Here is a 14719-nt window from a genome sequence, read left to right as displayed (position 1 = left end):
AGTAAAATCCACTTAGTGGAAGACGGTTAAGAATGCAAAAAGGTGTTTATTCCTAAGTCTGAAATTGGGCTGCACAGGGCAATCCAGACCTCGCCATCCTCCCATGGAGACTGAGCATCCACACCATGAGTTTTCAGGGCTCACCTTGTGCACACCATTGCAGGTACTCCCTAAGAATTGCCCACCAAGTGTGAAGCTGCCCCTGGCCCAGGCACCACCCTCCTGTCACCTCCACTCCCACTTGCTGGCACTCACCTGCAAAGCATCACCCACCTTTGGAGCCGAGGGCAAGCACGGTGTGGCACGAGCTTTTCTGAAGCAAATGATAACTCTGCCATCATCGATGGCCCTCTCCAGCCTCAAAATGCACAATGATGTAGGTTGAGATGGTTAGCAAGGGCTGAGGCCTTGCCTGCACTCAGAAACCCCGCCCCAATTTGCTCTGTGCACCACTCAGTCCGATTGCACACCCTCTTGTACCCCTAACTCTGCCCGTAACAGTTTGTACATTGCCACCCCTTGCCCTATGAATCAGCATAAACCACTCTGACAGTCCACCACCCCACCACCAAACTCGCCTCTGGAAACCACCACCGGATACAGAAAAAATACCGGTGGCTGCTGAGGGTTAAAATCGCGTGTGCCCTGGAATTGTGCTGCATCACTGAAAGCAGACTTGGGCAGGAAAGTAGCCAAATGGACAAGAGACTGATGGAGAAAACGCTTTATTGGGTACCCGCGGCACTGAATAGCTGAGAAAAGGGCAGCCACAAAAGCTGTTGCAGGACACAGAGGAGGAGCAGGAACCGCAAGGAGACAGGGACCTGCTCCAGAGGCACAGGCATCATCCCCAAAGGGCCAGGGTGCGCCAGGGGCCCGCAGCCCCGCCACCAGGGAGATCCCCTGACCAGGAGCGCTCTCGCCTCGCCCCTTCTTCCCGCGCTGCCGCTCCTCGCCGCTGCTCTTCTCGGTCTCGCCTCGCGGCTCCTTCCAGACCGAGGACTCCTCCTCGTTCTCCTCCGCCGGCAGCCGCTGCAGGAGCCGGAGGACGCGGTCACGGCCGAGCAGTCCCCGCTGCTCCCCGCTGCCCCGCCGGGCGGGCAGAGAGACGCGGGCCCGGCCCCGCAGCACACGCTCCCCCCCCCCCCCCCCCCCCCCCCCCCCCCCCCCCCCCCAAACACCTCGGCATTCGCCTTTTCTCACCGGAGCGAGGTTCCGGGGCTCCGCCGGCGTTGGAGGCGTGCTCGGAGGCGGCACCCTGGGCACGCGCTGCTGGGCGTGCAAAGCAGCGGCTGGAGGGGGCGGCCCTGGTCCCCAAGCCCCTCTGGGGCTCCCTCTCTCCCGTTCAGGGACACCCTGACCCGCACCCCACTAGGGGGGCGGTCACCCCACGCAGGCTGCCAGCTGCGCGCTCTGTAGAGTGCGGGGCAGTTCCTGCCCTAGGGGCAGCGGAATCGCTGGAAGCTCTGGCAAGGGCAGGTCCCGGGAGGGGCGGGGGCTTGGGCAAAACCTCCCGAAGTGGGTCTCTCCCCCCACCCTCGGGAGAAGCTGTCGCTTTAACGCCGAGCAGCTGGTTGCAAACGGGGTGGTGTTTGAGGCGGGCAAGCGCCGCTGGCCACCCTCGACCTGCTCCCATCCCACCCTCCTCGCCGTGCCCTAGGCCGCTCGGTCTCTGCTCTCAGGCCCAGGACTCTGGACAAACAAAAGCAGGGATGTTCCTCCGGGGCGGGCGCCCCCTGGTCCACCGGGCGGAGGAGTGGGCAGAGGCTCCCCGGTTCCTTGGCAGCAGCCCCCGGAGGAGAAGGTTAAACAGAGGCATCCCTCGCGTGTGGAACTGCAAGGAAAGAGCGAGCCGGAGGAGAAGCAGCGGGCTGAAGAAGGGCCCAGAGAAAGGCACTCCGGGCAAAGGGACGGTCCCTGTCACCGGGGCTGCAGTCACACTACAGCATCCTTAGTGCTTTGGGGAGGGTCTTTATGGGTGTGGGGGAGGTACTTGGCTCAGGGCCGTTCCCTGGCGGTTTAGAAGCCATTCCAGTTCTGGCGTGAGAAGACACAGATTCCGAATTGTTGCCCCTGCAAGGTTGGGGCCAGGGACACCCGCCTGCTTACAGGGGGGCCCTCCCAGCACTCCCACTGGGAGCAGGGGACACTCACAGCCCTCCTTACAGGGTGGCTCCCCTCACCTCAGCGCTCCCAACAAGCCCCACGGAGCCTGAGGCTCCGACCTGCGCCCGACTTACGGGCGGGCCTCGTGGCTGCAGCACATCATCATCATCGTCACCATCATCATCTTGTACTTCTGCAGGAGCCCAGCGAGCGACCTCGACCCCAAGCAGGGGGAGGTCAGCCCAGCCAAAGGTGGGCCGGCGCCCTCTGAAGGGCGAGGGAGGGTTCGTTCCTGTGGGCTGGCTAAAACAGCGTCCCAAGCCCTGCTTAAAGCGAGCTGGGGCTGCTCCAGGGGACAGAGGGCTCCACCGATTATTGTGGCTGTGCGTGGAAGCCCGAGAGCTTCAACACGCCAAGGGGCAAATGCTGTGACACGCCCTGACAACAGGGGGTCACGCTGGCGGGTCACCAGCGGGACAGGCAGCCACGCAGGCAGAGACCCAGGTCCTGACTGCAGGCGGGTCGCATTGCCCGCACCACGACTAAGCGGCTTGGTGCCGTCCTTGGAAAGAAGGGGCGAGTCCAGACCGTCCCTCCGCTCACGGACTCAGAGGGGGCCCCCTGTTACTGCACAGAGCCCGGCTCTCCCGGGAAGTTCAGGCTAAGTACGCTGCAGCTATTTTAACAAGGGCCTAAACAAGCTCATTCTCCTGCTCATGCACACGCACGCAAAGACACGCACGCAATCGCAGACACAAACAAGGAAAGAAGTTCCACAAAGGGAGCGTGGGCCCCGTGCAGCCAATGCCTGGGGAGTCACCCTACTTGCGAGCAGGAGAGGAGAGCCTCGGACCGGGCCCGGGGCTGCGTGGAAGCCGGAGAGCTTCAACACGCCAAGGGGAAAACGCTGTGACACGCCCTGACAACAGGGGGTCACGCTGGGTAGGCCACCAGCGGGCAGAAAGCTGCTGGGGCAGGGAAACGGCCCTCCCCTGCTTACAGGGTGGCCTAGGGGTCCAGAGAGCTCCATTTCCCCCTCGGGTGCGGGGACGGTGGCTCTCACCCTCCTTACAGGGTTGCCACGCTCTCTGGGCAGCCAAACCGTGGGGCATCGTGGCAAAAGGCCAAAGACTCCAGCCGTGTTTACAGGGAGATCACGCAGCGCACCGCCAGTCAAAGGTGTTGGCAGCGCTCTTGTGTTCAGCCCACCGCCCCTCGTCTAGCTCACCCGTGGTGCTCACTGGCACCGTTCCACACAATGTTCTTGTCCTGGGACGGCTGCCAAGGAAGTGAGGGCTCAAGCAAAAACCAGGTCCCCCGCCCGGGGGAGTGAGGGACATCAACCTCAGAGGAAGGTCCCAGACAGGTTCGCCCCAGCCTCCCACCTTCCCCACTAGTGTCCACCCTCCTAAACTGCCCCAGGTACCGAGAGCAGAGAGAAAGAAGCCCAGGGCAGGGCACGCCCAACCACACATCTCAGCCCCGTGCCTCTGAAAGGTCAGGGACAGAAACACCCATTTGATTAAAGGGGTCCCTCCCTACACCTCCCGCCCAGCAGAGGGGCCACACACAGCCCTTCTTACAGGGCGGTCCCCCTCAGCTCAGCACTCCCAACAAGCCCCACGGAGCCCGAGTTACGGGCTGGCTAACCCGGCTGCAGCACAACGCCCCATATTCAGGAGCTCCTCTTCCCCCCACCCCAGGCTGCGGAGATGGTGGCTCTCCCCCTGCTTACAAGGTTGCCCCTCTCTCCGGGAAGGCTACCCACCCACGGAGCAACATGGCAAAAGCAAAGACCCCAACCCTGGTGACAAGGAGGGCACCCAGCTCAAAGCCAGCCAGGGCACCCCAAAGGTGCCACTGACGCCCTTGTGTGACCCCAGCCCCCGTGACAAGGAGGTCCCTGTGCCCAGAGTGCCTTTCACTTTCCTCCTCTTCAGCCTCCCGGGCTTCCCCTCTCCGCTCCTCTTCAGTCTCCCGGGCTTCCCCTCTCCGCTCCTCTTCAGTCTCCCGGGCTTCCCCTCTCCGCTCCTCTTCAGGGTCCTGGGCTGAAGGCGCTCTTGCCTATCACTGCCACACGACGGACGCCGCCTCTGTCTGCTCCGCAGACCGGTGCGAAGGCAGGAGAGCGCGGTCAGGGACGAAAGGGACCGGGAGCTCCCCACAGCCCCGCCCGGCCCCGTGGGAACTGTCCCCAGCACCACCGGCCCCGCCGTCCTCCCACACCTACTCCCGACTCCCCTCCCTCTGCCCCCCGCCCCCCCCACCTCCCACCCGGTAAACGCTCACCTATCAGCTCCTCTCACGGGATGGGTGCTCCGGGGCTCCCTGCAGGGACGAGGGTGAAGAGCTCTCTGCTGCTCCGGGCCGCTCCAGGCGGAGACTGGATCCTCCGTGGTCCTGCTGCACCCCCTGCAGCGATGCCTGCGCGCGCCTCCCGGGAAGGCGCACAGCCCAGCCCGGCCGGCGGGACCCGACCGCCGCCAGCCCGCGCCGGGGCGGACGCGGACCCTTCCCTGACAACACCGCTTCCCACCCGCCCCGAGGCAATTACAGACCCTTCCCCACCAAGGCGACGGCACCAACCCCTTCCCGTCCCGAGGCAATTACAGATCCTTCCCCGAAGGCACAGACTCACCCCCCCCCCCCCCCCCCCCCCCGGCCCTGAGGCAATTACGGACCCTTCCTCGACGGCACCGATTCCTTCCCGCCCTCCCCAAGCGATTACAGACCCTTCCCTGAAAGCACAGACTCCTCCCCTCCTTGAGGCAATTACGGACCCTTCCCCACCAAGGCGACGGCACCGACCCCTTCCCGCCCCGAGGCAATTACAGATCCTTCCCCGAAGGCACAGACTTCCCCCCGCCCTGAGGCAAGTACGAACCCTTTCCCCTAAGGCGGCGGTACTGGCTCCCTCCCGGCCTGCGGCAATTACGGACCCTTCCTCGACGGCACCGATTCCTTCCCGCCCTCCCCAAGCGGTTACGGTCCCTTCCCCGTAAGCACAAACTCCCTCCCTCCTTGAGGCAATTACAGACCCGTCCCCACCAAGGCGACGATGCCGGCTCCCTCCCATCCCGAGGCGATTACAAACCCTTCCCAGAAGGCACAGACTCTCCCCCTCCCTGAGGCAATTACTGAGCCCCCCCTTCAAGGAGACAACAGCGATCCCCCCCCAGCCCCAGCTACTGCACCAATTCCCTGTCGGCTTGAGGCAATTACAGACCATTCCCCCCCAACACGACGGCACCGGCTCCCATCTATCCTGAGGCAGTTACAGACCCTTCCCCCCCAACACGACGGCACCGGCTCCCATCTATCCTGAGGCAATTACAGACCCCTCCCCACCAAGACGACGGCACCGGCTCCCCTCTATCCTGAGGCAATTACAGACCCTCCCCCACAAGACGACGGCACCGATTCCCTCCCATCCCGAGGCGATCACTACCCTTTCCCCGGCGGCACCGGCTCCCGTCCCGTCCCCCGGCGGGTCCCGCTCCCGTCTGCCTCAGACGCCCCCTCAGCCCCCTGAGGTAAATGCGCGCCCTCGCTCTTCCCGCCCACCCGCGAGGCGCCCCTGAGGTGAGGGGGGCACGAGCCCGTCGCGTGCCCCCGTTGTAGGCAATTGGCTCGTGACCGCCGCCGCGCGGGCGGGCGGGAACCTCGGGGGCTGCAGCACGCGCTCGGCTCGTGTCCCCGCTCCCCCCCCCCCTCGCGGCCTCCGAGCTCTTGCGCCCCCTTGCGGGTGGGCGGGGGATCCTCGGGGGCTGTTTCCTTCCCTCGCCGCTGCCGGGATGGGCAGCGCCTCCCGTCTAAGGCAAGGCAGAGGCGGCTCGCGCTTCCTCCTGCATCAGTCTGCCTCCAAGAATCCCTTCAGCTCTCATACACAGCTAAAAATTCCACGTCCAGGCTCGATGGCAAGCGCCCTTCAGAAACACTAACTGTCATTACTTGTATTGCAGCAGCGCTAAGGAATCCAGCACCACGTTGTAGCTGACTTTGACTTACCTACAGAGCTGGTTTCTGTGCTAAGGCATTAAGGATGTACATGCACAAGACCCAGACGAGTGTCATTGAACTATGTTTTTTTACATCTGGGGAGTGAAGGCATAAAGGAACTCAAAGCGTGTTTGCTGTTACTAGCAGTCACACGGTTAAACTGCTTAGACCTGCTCTTCAGTACACTCTTGTTTATTCGCATGCTCCTTACGGGCATTGATGCACAATTTATTCCTGAGGAAACCACTCTGGCTCACCATCTTTGCTCTATTTCCTCACGTTCATTCCCCACATGCAGTTCTGGGGACTTCTCTGCTCTTCCTGGAGTTTTTTCCACTTTTCTTCTTCATCCAGGTCACCTGTGCGGTGCTGCACAGGAGCCTTGTGGATTTCTCTCTCTCTGTAAGACCTTCCTTCCCTTTAGCTCTCAGTCTTCCTTGCTTTCACCCAGTGTATACTGATGCCTCGGGCGAGGGATCCCATCTAAATCCCATCTAATCCCATCCATCATGCTAAAGGGTTGTTGCACTGCACCATTTTCCACTTTGCACTCCTTCAGCACTTGCCCATGCGGTGCTCAGTCGGAGGGAGAAGGGTAGCCTTATGGAAACCTAGACATACACCCAGGCTGGCCAAGCTCTGCGCAGCAGCCTGGCTGAGTGCCTGGAACTAAGCAATGGTGCTCCTCTGCATACCAAATGGGAGCGACGCTTAGGATCCGCCTCTTGGCAGTAGGTAACATGGCTCATCTCAGGTAACTCCCTACCTCCCTCTGCAAGTCAGAAGTAGGAAGAGCTCCTTCATTCTTCTCTGATCCTGCTTAGCAGGAGGCAGACAGCCAGGCTGCCTTTTCTGCCATGACTCCAGAGAAAGACCGGCAACTGGGCAGCTTAACTGTCTTTAACAAGGCGGATTTTGAAGAAGACTGGGTTAAAGTGGCCAGCGGAGGCTTTGGGCACGTGTACCAAGTCAAGCACAAGAAGTGGAGAACAGTTTATGCCCTGAAATGCTCTCCGTACCTGCTGCAGGACTCCGGCGTGGAGAGGTAACTGTGCGGTCTCTTCTAGCTCAGCAGCTCAAACTGTCTGTTAGAGCCATACACGGTGTTTTGGTGCTAAAGCTTTGAAGGGAATCTTCGCATGGCTGCTTCTCCCTGGGAAGTCAAACTTTTGGTGGCCAAAGGGAGTGGAAAAAACACTGGTGATCTAGTAATTTGTTTCTGTCTTTCTCTTACGTGTGTATGTGCATGTTCAAGTGGGAAAGGAGCACTTATTCAGAGCAACGAAATCTGGAGGCTGAAGTAGGCATTTTAAACTTAACATGGGCATGTGGCTAAAAGCAGCCTGATAACTTATTTGAAGCTTTTGCTGGACATAGGGACGAATGGGTATCTATCAAGCTAAATTAGTCATAAAAATAACAAGATCTAAAGCTGAGGGACAGAGAATTTCCAGTTGAGTTTGATGAGCTCCCTCACTTGCCTTACCATCCAGACATGCTCTTTCTCCTGGTGGTGCACCTGCACCTTCAGTTTACTTTTTGCTCTGTCTCTCATCTGTCCATATCCTTCTTTTCTTGTACAAAGGGCCAGCATTAGTCCTGTTGTCCTGTGCATCTGGGTGGATTTCTCAGCACCTGTTTCTGTTGGCTTTAGAAGTTTTCCACATTTGAGAGAGGCAGACCTACAGTGCATGGTTTGCCCAATGCACACATACCCACAGAGAGCATCTTTGAGTGCATGGTGTATGAATCTGTCACGAGCTGTCTCAAGTGCATTACAGAAAGGTTCCGGTTTCTCCATCAGCACTAAGTACAAGACCCAGAATGAAGACTGAAAGCTCCCAGACCACTCAGTGGTTTGGAAGACAAAACAAGGCACAGCAGCACAGTTGTCTGGGAAGAGGGGCAAAGGGGGAAAAGGTTTCAGAGGAGCTTTTAAAAGTGCCTAGCACTCCTCTCTGTGGGCTTGTAAAAGCAATGTGTTTTGGTACTTCTTCCTCCACACCCACCCTTTTCCTGGGCTGGGAGACTTGCAACTGTCTCTTGTGTTAAACCCTTCTCCCACAGTGGGAAAGACAATACCTGAGCTTCCTCCCTACAGAGGTATACATCTTACCATGGGGAGCCTGCTAGAGGAAGTCTGGCAGAAGGATTTGCTTAACTGAACTATGTTTAAAGCTATTAGGAGCCTGGTGTAATGTTGTTGCAGGCTCAGATGCGTTCCCATGGTGTGCTTTTTGAATGAATTCTGGCACTTTACTGCTTGGCTGCTGTCAGCACGCTCTGGGCACTGCAACTTGTTCAGCAGGTTGGGGAATGTAAAGATTTAGTGAAGCAAGCCTGCCAAGGCTGGCAATGATGGACAAACACGTTTAGACTCCCTCTGGGACCAGATTGATCATGCTCACAGACAGAAAGCTGCAGGTGGGCATAGGAATAGGAATGGCCAGGGCATGCCCTCTGGCTGTGCAAGCCTCTATATATTCAAGCTCAGCAGGTTAGTGTGTCATTGAATCCTGGCTGCCTGCAAGTAGTGTGCAGGCTATCACCGCAGCTACCTTGTAGACGTGTGGTGTATGGAAAAGGCACGGGTCACTGTGCTGTGCTTGCTCCTGACATCATGCTTTCAGGGAAGCATCACTTGGGAATTTCACTGCAGCGGATAAGGCTTTCTGTGGTCACTGAAGGTCTTCCAGGAGCTGGACTAACATGGAAGTTGTGGTCTTTCTCTAGGAGCCCAGTGAGTGAAGTTGCCCCAGCAGTCCTTGGCTCGTTCTGAAAAGTCGTAACACCCTTTTATGTTAGATTTTAGTCTGCAAAAGATCATTATGTGATTGCATAATCACCAATTCAAGGGGAAAATAGGAATGAACCTTTTTGGGGTAGGCAGGGTTGTTTGGAAAGACTGGATATCATAAACTACTGTACAGCAACTTAGCCTGTGAATGCACTGATACCATTTCTTAGTACCACTTTTTTTAAACCTATTTTTTACTTTTCCAGGACCAGTATGAACTGTCTAATGGAAGAGGCAACAAAGATGGAGAAGATAAAATTCCAGCACATTGTCACTATCTATGGGGTTTGCAGGAGCCCCTTAGGGATAGTGATGGAATATATGGCAAGAGGGTCCTTGGAGAAGATTCTTCCCACTCACAAAATGTCGTGGCAGCTCAAATTCCGGGTTATTCATGAGATGGGCTTGGCTATGAATTTCCTGCATAGCATGACGCCTCCTTTGCTGCACTTAGATCTAAAACCAGGGAATATTCTCCTAGATGGGAATATGCACGTCAAGGTATGACCTATGCTGTGTTTGTAGGGACAGGTTATCTCTCAAATAATAGAAAGGTTATTTTTGACAAATGAGTCCAGAATCTTGCTAAGTTAGGTTCTTCAGGAATGCTCAATGAAAGATTGACCAGTGGGGCTTATAAGAAGTAGCTGGTAAACAAATTACAGAGTATTCTCAAGACCATACAGACAGCCTGTGCCAGAACTGGGAACTTAAAGCTCCAACTGAGGAGGGAATGGTGATCTGCTGCACTCAGAGGAAAGGGCTGATTCCAGTTTTATAAGGGTTTAGTAAGTTTCAGCTGCTAGGTAGCTCCTCAAATCCCTGATCACAAAGGATGGAGGTATACATCAGCTAATACAAGGAGTATGAGACTGTGAGCATTAGAGGGAAGGCTCTCATTTTTTATCTGCTTGCAGATCTCAGACTTTGGGCTATCAAAATGGATGGAGCAGTCGAGCCGAATGCAATATATTGAAAGCTCTGCTTTGAGAGGCACTTTGAGCTACATCCCCCCCGAAATGTTCCTCCAGAACAGCAAGCCACCAGGAATCAAATATGATGTATACAGGTAAGGGCTGCCTCGCTGTTCAGAGGTCACCCAGGGTTGGCACCTAACTCTTACACAGAGCAAGAGAGATTGGCACATTGCCTCATTTTGTTTGCTCATATCTTGGCTCTCTGCTTTGCATCATGTCCTTGGTAGGGAACACACTGGGAGTGCCATGTGGCACTCCAGCCTCAGTGGTGGAGAGTGAGGAGGAATGAAATCATCATACCCTGTTAGGTTGTAGAAGTTTCTATGGAAAAGGAGTAAGATTAGAGCACAGAACAAACAGTAGTGGCTGCTCAGATTACTTTTGCTTTTAAAAGAAGTGTGATATTGCTTGTCCACTTTGGTATTCAGCTTCATTTTGGTCAGTAACAGGTGCAGAAAAGATTTCAAGTTTACTTTTCTCCTTTGGGCCAAAGTGTTTTGCAGCCCACTTCCACGTATTTATGCATATCTGTGTTCTGGAAATTCATCAGCTCCTTAGTCACTACACTACACTGTAACCCAAGACAAGAAACAAAGGAGGGTTTGTGTGGACACATGAACTTGCATTAGTCAAGAGCTCAAACACCCGTGGTACAGTGGAAAAAAAGGCTTCAGGAGCCTGACTTTCACAGGAAATGCTCTAAGTCACTCCTCCACTACACCAACACTTTTGCTGGGGCATCGGAGATGTATGTAATGATTCATAAGTTCTTTTGGTGTGGGGATGAAATTCTTCCATCCAGAAGTTTCCTAGTTTTCCCATTTCTCAGGAAGATAAAAATAAAAAGTGAACTTTATATTTGTGTACATATGGGAGCTACTGCTCATCATCTCTCATTGCCTGCAGCTTTGGAATTGTCATTTGGGAGGTTCTTATGCAGAAGAAACCTTATGCAGGTAAATATGAACACTTCTTACATGCTCTGCACTTATTAAATGTTTATTACAACCATCTTCACAGAGAAAAAGCCCAGTGCACGTTGCTCTTTTACAGGAGCCAACATGATGGCCATTATAGTAAAGGTTGCAGCAGGGAAGAGGCCCTGCCTAGAGCCCATCAGCGATGACTGGCCAGGGGAATGCCAGCAGATGGTTGACTTGATGAAGAGGTGTTGGGACCAAGACCCTAAGCAAAGGCCAAGCTTTACAGGTAGGTGATGTATGTTAGCCAGGGCTCAGCTGCATGGATTAACAAGTGGGGGATAAACTCCCATATAACTCTGTGGCAGTTAAATTGCCTGTGGTCTTGGAAATCCTTGGTACCTATTTGCTGTCAACACATCCTCTTTCTCTCCTTCCTCCCCATGTGGAGGCTATGTGGAAGACTTCCACAGCCTTGGGTCCTGACTGGGATCTGAATATCTGGGTAGTCTGCACAATTAACAGTGTTTCTGCTCTGGTAGATATCCCTGTAGAAACAGACATGCTGCTGTCATTGATACAAAGCCTTGTAGTAGATCCAGAGAACGAGCGCCTTGTTAGGAAGATGTCCCACAAGCCTGCCATCTCCAGGAACCAGCAGGTAAGGAAGGCTTCCCTGTGCCACTCAGGAAATGCCGCTGAGTTCTCCCCTGTGTTTCTCTGGCTAAGACAAAAAAATCAGGTTTCAGGATAGGAACTATTTTAACCCAGCTACTAGAGTGTAATTATGCAGCTGACTTCTAGGCACACAGAGTGAAGTAGCAGGTGTGAACTACTGCTGTTTTGAGGTTTTGCCTGGTTGTATAGTCAGCAAGGGACAAGATGCCAGAGTATAGAGGGTTGAGGAGGTGGGGTGGTTTCTGTGCAACAAAGAAAATGACTAACTTGGATGATGTTGTGTGCACACGCTGCAGTGAGGATGTAGAATATATGTATGTTTGGGAGCAAATAAGTAAGAGGAAAACCTCATTGATATCCAGTGATGATTTTCAGGCTCCCACATTCCTGTTAGTGTCATGATTTGCTGTGCTGAGTTTTGGATGTGATAACGGCATTGGATAAAACCCCTGGAATGATAATACAAAATTCTAGAGCAGGAGCAAAGAAGAACTATGTTCAAACATTGTAGAATGCAAATAAACAGCTTTGGTTTATGGCTTTTTCTTTTCTCCTTCATGAAAATGAGAGTGACAAAGAAGAATTCACCTTCCCCCAAGACACCAGGAGTGGAGGTATGTATGAGACTTCCTTTATAGTTCAAAAATAAAGCAGGTGAAGCCTATTTTGTCACCCTCCAGTGATAAGGATGTGACTAAGGGAAGTTTCCTATGTGAGTTACCTTTCTTTTTAAGATAAGGAAAATGAACTATACACAAACCAGCAGATATAGTTCCCATGACGGAGAAGCCAAATGTCTCGCTGCTTTCTGAGACACTGCATGTAGCAATCTTGCCTCATTTCATATTCTCTATCTCTAAAATGACTTTTATTTCATTTCATACTATGAAGACTCACATGCTCTCCCTCCCATTGTGTGCACACCAAGCTATTTCACTTGGTCTTACTCTCTTTCTCCTGTTTTGTTTCCCCTCCCCCTAGACACTGACAATCAGGAGGTCCATATCCCACCTTCTTACAGTGAGATTGAAAGCCCAGAGGACATCCTGTCTGAGGAAATCTGCAGAGTCAATGAAAATGGCCTCACACTACTTCACCTCATGGTGATCCAGGAAAATGTGGAAAAGGTGAAGTTTCTCCTGAGCTGTAAAGCCAATGTGAACAGCCGGGTGGTCTGCGGCTACACCCCACTCATTATGGCTGTTCAGAAGAGGTTGCCAGAGATCTGCTCAATTCTAATAGAGCACGGTGCAGACATCAATATGCCTGATGAAGATGGTTGGACACCTCTTCACTTTGCTGCTCAGAATGGGGACGACAGAATTGTACGCCTCTTGTTGGACCACCAGGCGCAGGTAAATGCTCAAGAGCACGATGGATGGACCCCTCTGCACTTGGCATCACAGAACAACTTTGAGAATGTGGCCCGAGTACTGCTGTCTCGCCAGGCTGACTCCAACACCCAGGAGGCTGATGGCAAAACTGCCCTCCATGTGGCAGCTTGCTTTGGACATTTCAGCTTGGTGAAACTGCTGGCCAGTCAAGGAGCAGACCTGGAGAAGAAGCAGAAGAACCATAGAACCCCGCTTCACGTTGCTGTGGAGAGAGGGAAATTCAGGGTAGTCCACTATTTGCTGAAGAATGGGACCTCTGTCAACAGCCTGGATCAAAATCATTACAGTGCCCTGCACCTGGCTGTGGTGAGGGGGAAGTATCTCATCTGTGAGAAACTCATCAAATACGGAGCTAATGTGGAGCTAAGGACAGACAAAGGCTGGACTCCCCTGCACCTGGCTTCTTTCAAAGGACACATTGAAATCATCCACCTGCTAAAGGATAGCCACGCCAAACTGAATGCCAAAGGAAGCATGGACTGGACGCCGCTTCACTTGGCCACTCGCTACAGTGATGAGCCAGTAGTCTGTGAGCTATTGAGATGTGGGGCAGATCCCAACATTGCTGAGAAGTCAGAGTGGACCCCCCTCCATTTTGCAGTCCAGAGGGGCTCCTTTTTGACTGTCATCAATCTTCTGGAGTGCAAGGCAGATGTTAATGCTAAGAACAAAGTGGGTTGGACACCCTTGCACCTTGCTGTTCTCAAGGGCAATATGGCCATTATAAAGACCTTGATTAAGGCCGGTGCTCTGCTTGACGTGGAAGATATCACTGGTTGTACAGCCCTCCAGTTGGCAGTTAGGCATCAGAGAGAAAACATCATTACGCTGCTTCAAGGCAAGGAGTCATTGATGAATAAATCAGGGAATAGGACTCTGGTGAATTATGCTAAGATTTCAAGACCCAAAATTGTTTCAGGAAGGACAGATTTGTAGATGCATCAAGTCTGGCATTTATGACTTGAAGTTTCCAATATCAATTGCTATGATTTAAACTATCATATCTTGTCACTTGGTGATTACAGGAAAATACTTTTTTGCCTTCCTCTTTTGTTTCCTTTTTTTTTTTAGTTTTTTTAATGGAAAGTTTATGATCATGAACACTAAAAGAATAAAAGAAAATGGGTCTGCAGAAATGAGCTGACAAATTATTTTCCAGAATCTGACCAAGCTTCTAGAATATTTGGGCTTGGTGATGATGGCTTTAGGCAGTGCTTTTCTGTTTTAATACTGTGCAGAGATGGAAATTGCTATATGTACTCCTTTTTCACATGGGCAATGCTGAAACTGTGCACAGCAATCCATACATACAAGTCTTCCACAGATTTTATTGCTTTTATTCTATGTTTTCCTACAGAGCAAATTGGTGTAAAATGGCCTTGGCACAGGTAGGAATTCAATCATGAGATTCTCACCTGCTGCTGGAAATAGACAGCATATGGTACAGCACCGTGTCAGGTTTTCTGACATCTTGTTTCTGAAAGACAAAATAAAACAAGGAAGGAAGAAAAATCACTAGTAGAGTGTATTTAAATGGATGTATTTAAATGAATGGAAATTCCAGAATAATACCACTCCATCCCTTCAGAGGAAAAGAGCCAAGAGCTTGTTTCCTAAGAATTCCTATTACTGACCGCCTTCACGCTTGAGACTTTAAACACTTGAGGCTGTCATTAGAAAGGCGGCTCTAAGGATAATCCAAAACATGGATTCAGTTCTGAATCCTTTTCCCTGCCATGAGGGCTACCAATAACCTCCAGTATTAACAACAAAATGCTGCTGTGGGAGTTCCATAGACTGCTCGAAATAGCTCCTACTCAGAAAAGCAGTTTCCCAAATCCTCCTACC

General features: G+C 53.1%; 1 protein-coding gene across 1 annotated transcript; it reads left to right on the top strand.

Moving 5' to 3' along the window:
- The first annotated feature begins 6723 nt into the window (after window positions 1-6723).
- ANKK1 (ankyrin repeat and kinase domain containing 1) lies at window positions 6724-14299 on the top strand. Its single transcript, XM_057431951.1, has 8 exons — window positions 6724-7150; window positions 9109-9403; window positions 9820-9971; window positions 10786-10835; window positions 10933-11088; window positions 11342-11460; window positions 12046-12091; window positions 12459-14299. The coding sequence occupies exons 1-8, from the start codon at window positions 6963-6965 to the stop codon at window positions 13805-13807; spliced, it is 2355 nt and encodes a 784-aa protein (XP_057287934.1). The 5' UTR covers window positions 6724-6962; the 3' UTR covers window positions 13808-14299.
- The last annotated feature ends 420 nt before the right edge of the window (window positions 14300-14719 follow it).

This window comes from Pezoporus wallicus, unplaced genomic scaffold (assembly GCF_028554395.1).
Source record: "Pezoporus wallicus isolate ANWC-B61680 ecotype Strahan unplaced genomic scaffold, APGP_CSIRO_Pwel_v1 scaffold_8769, whole genome shotgun sequence".
In the NCBI taxonomy this organism is placed as follows: Eukaryota; Metazoa; Chordata; class Aves; order Psittaciformes; family Psittacidae; genus Pezoporus; species Pezoporus wallicus.
This window is presented reverse-complemented; position numbering and strand designations above follow the sequence as displayed.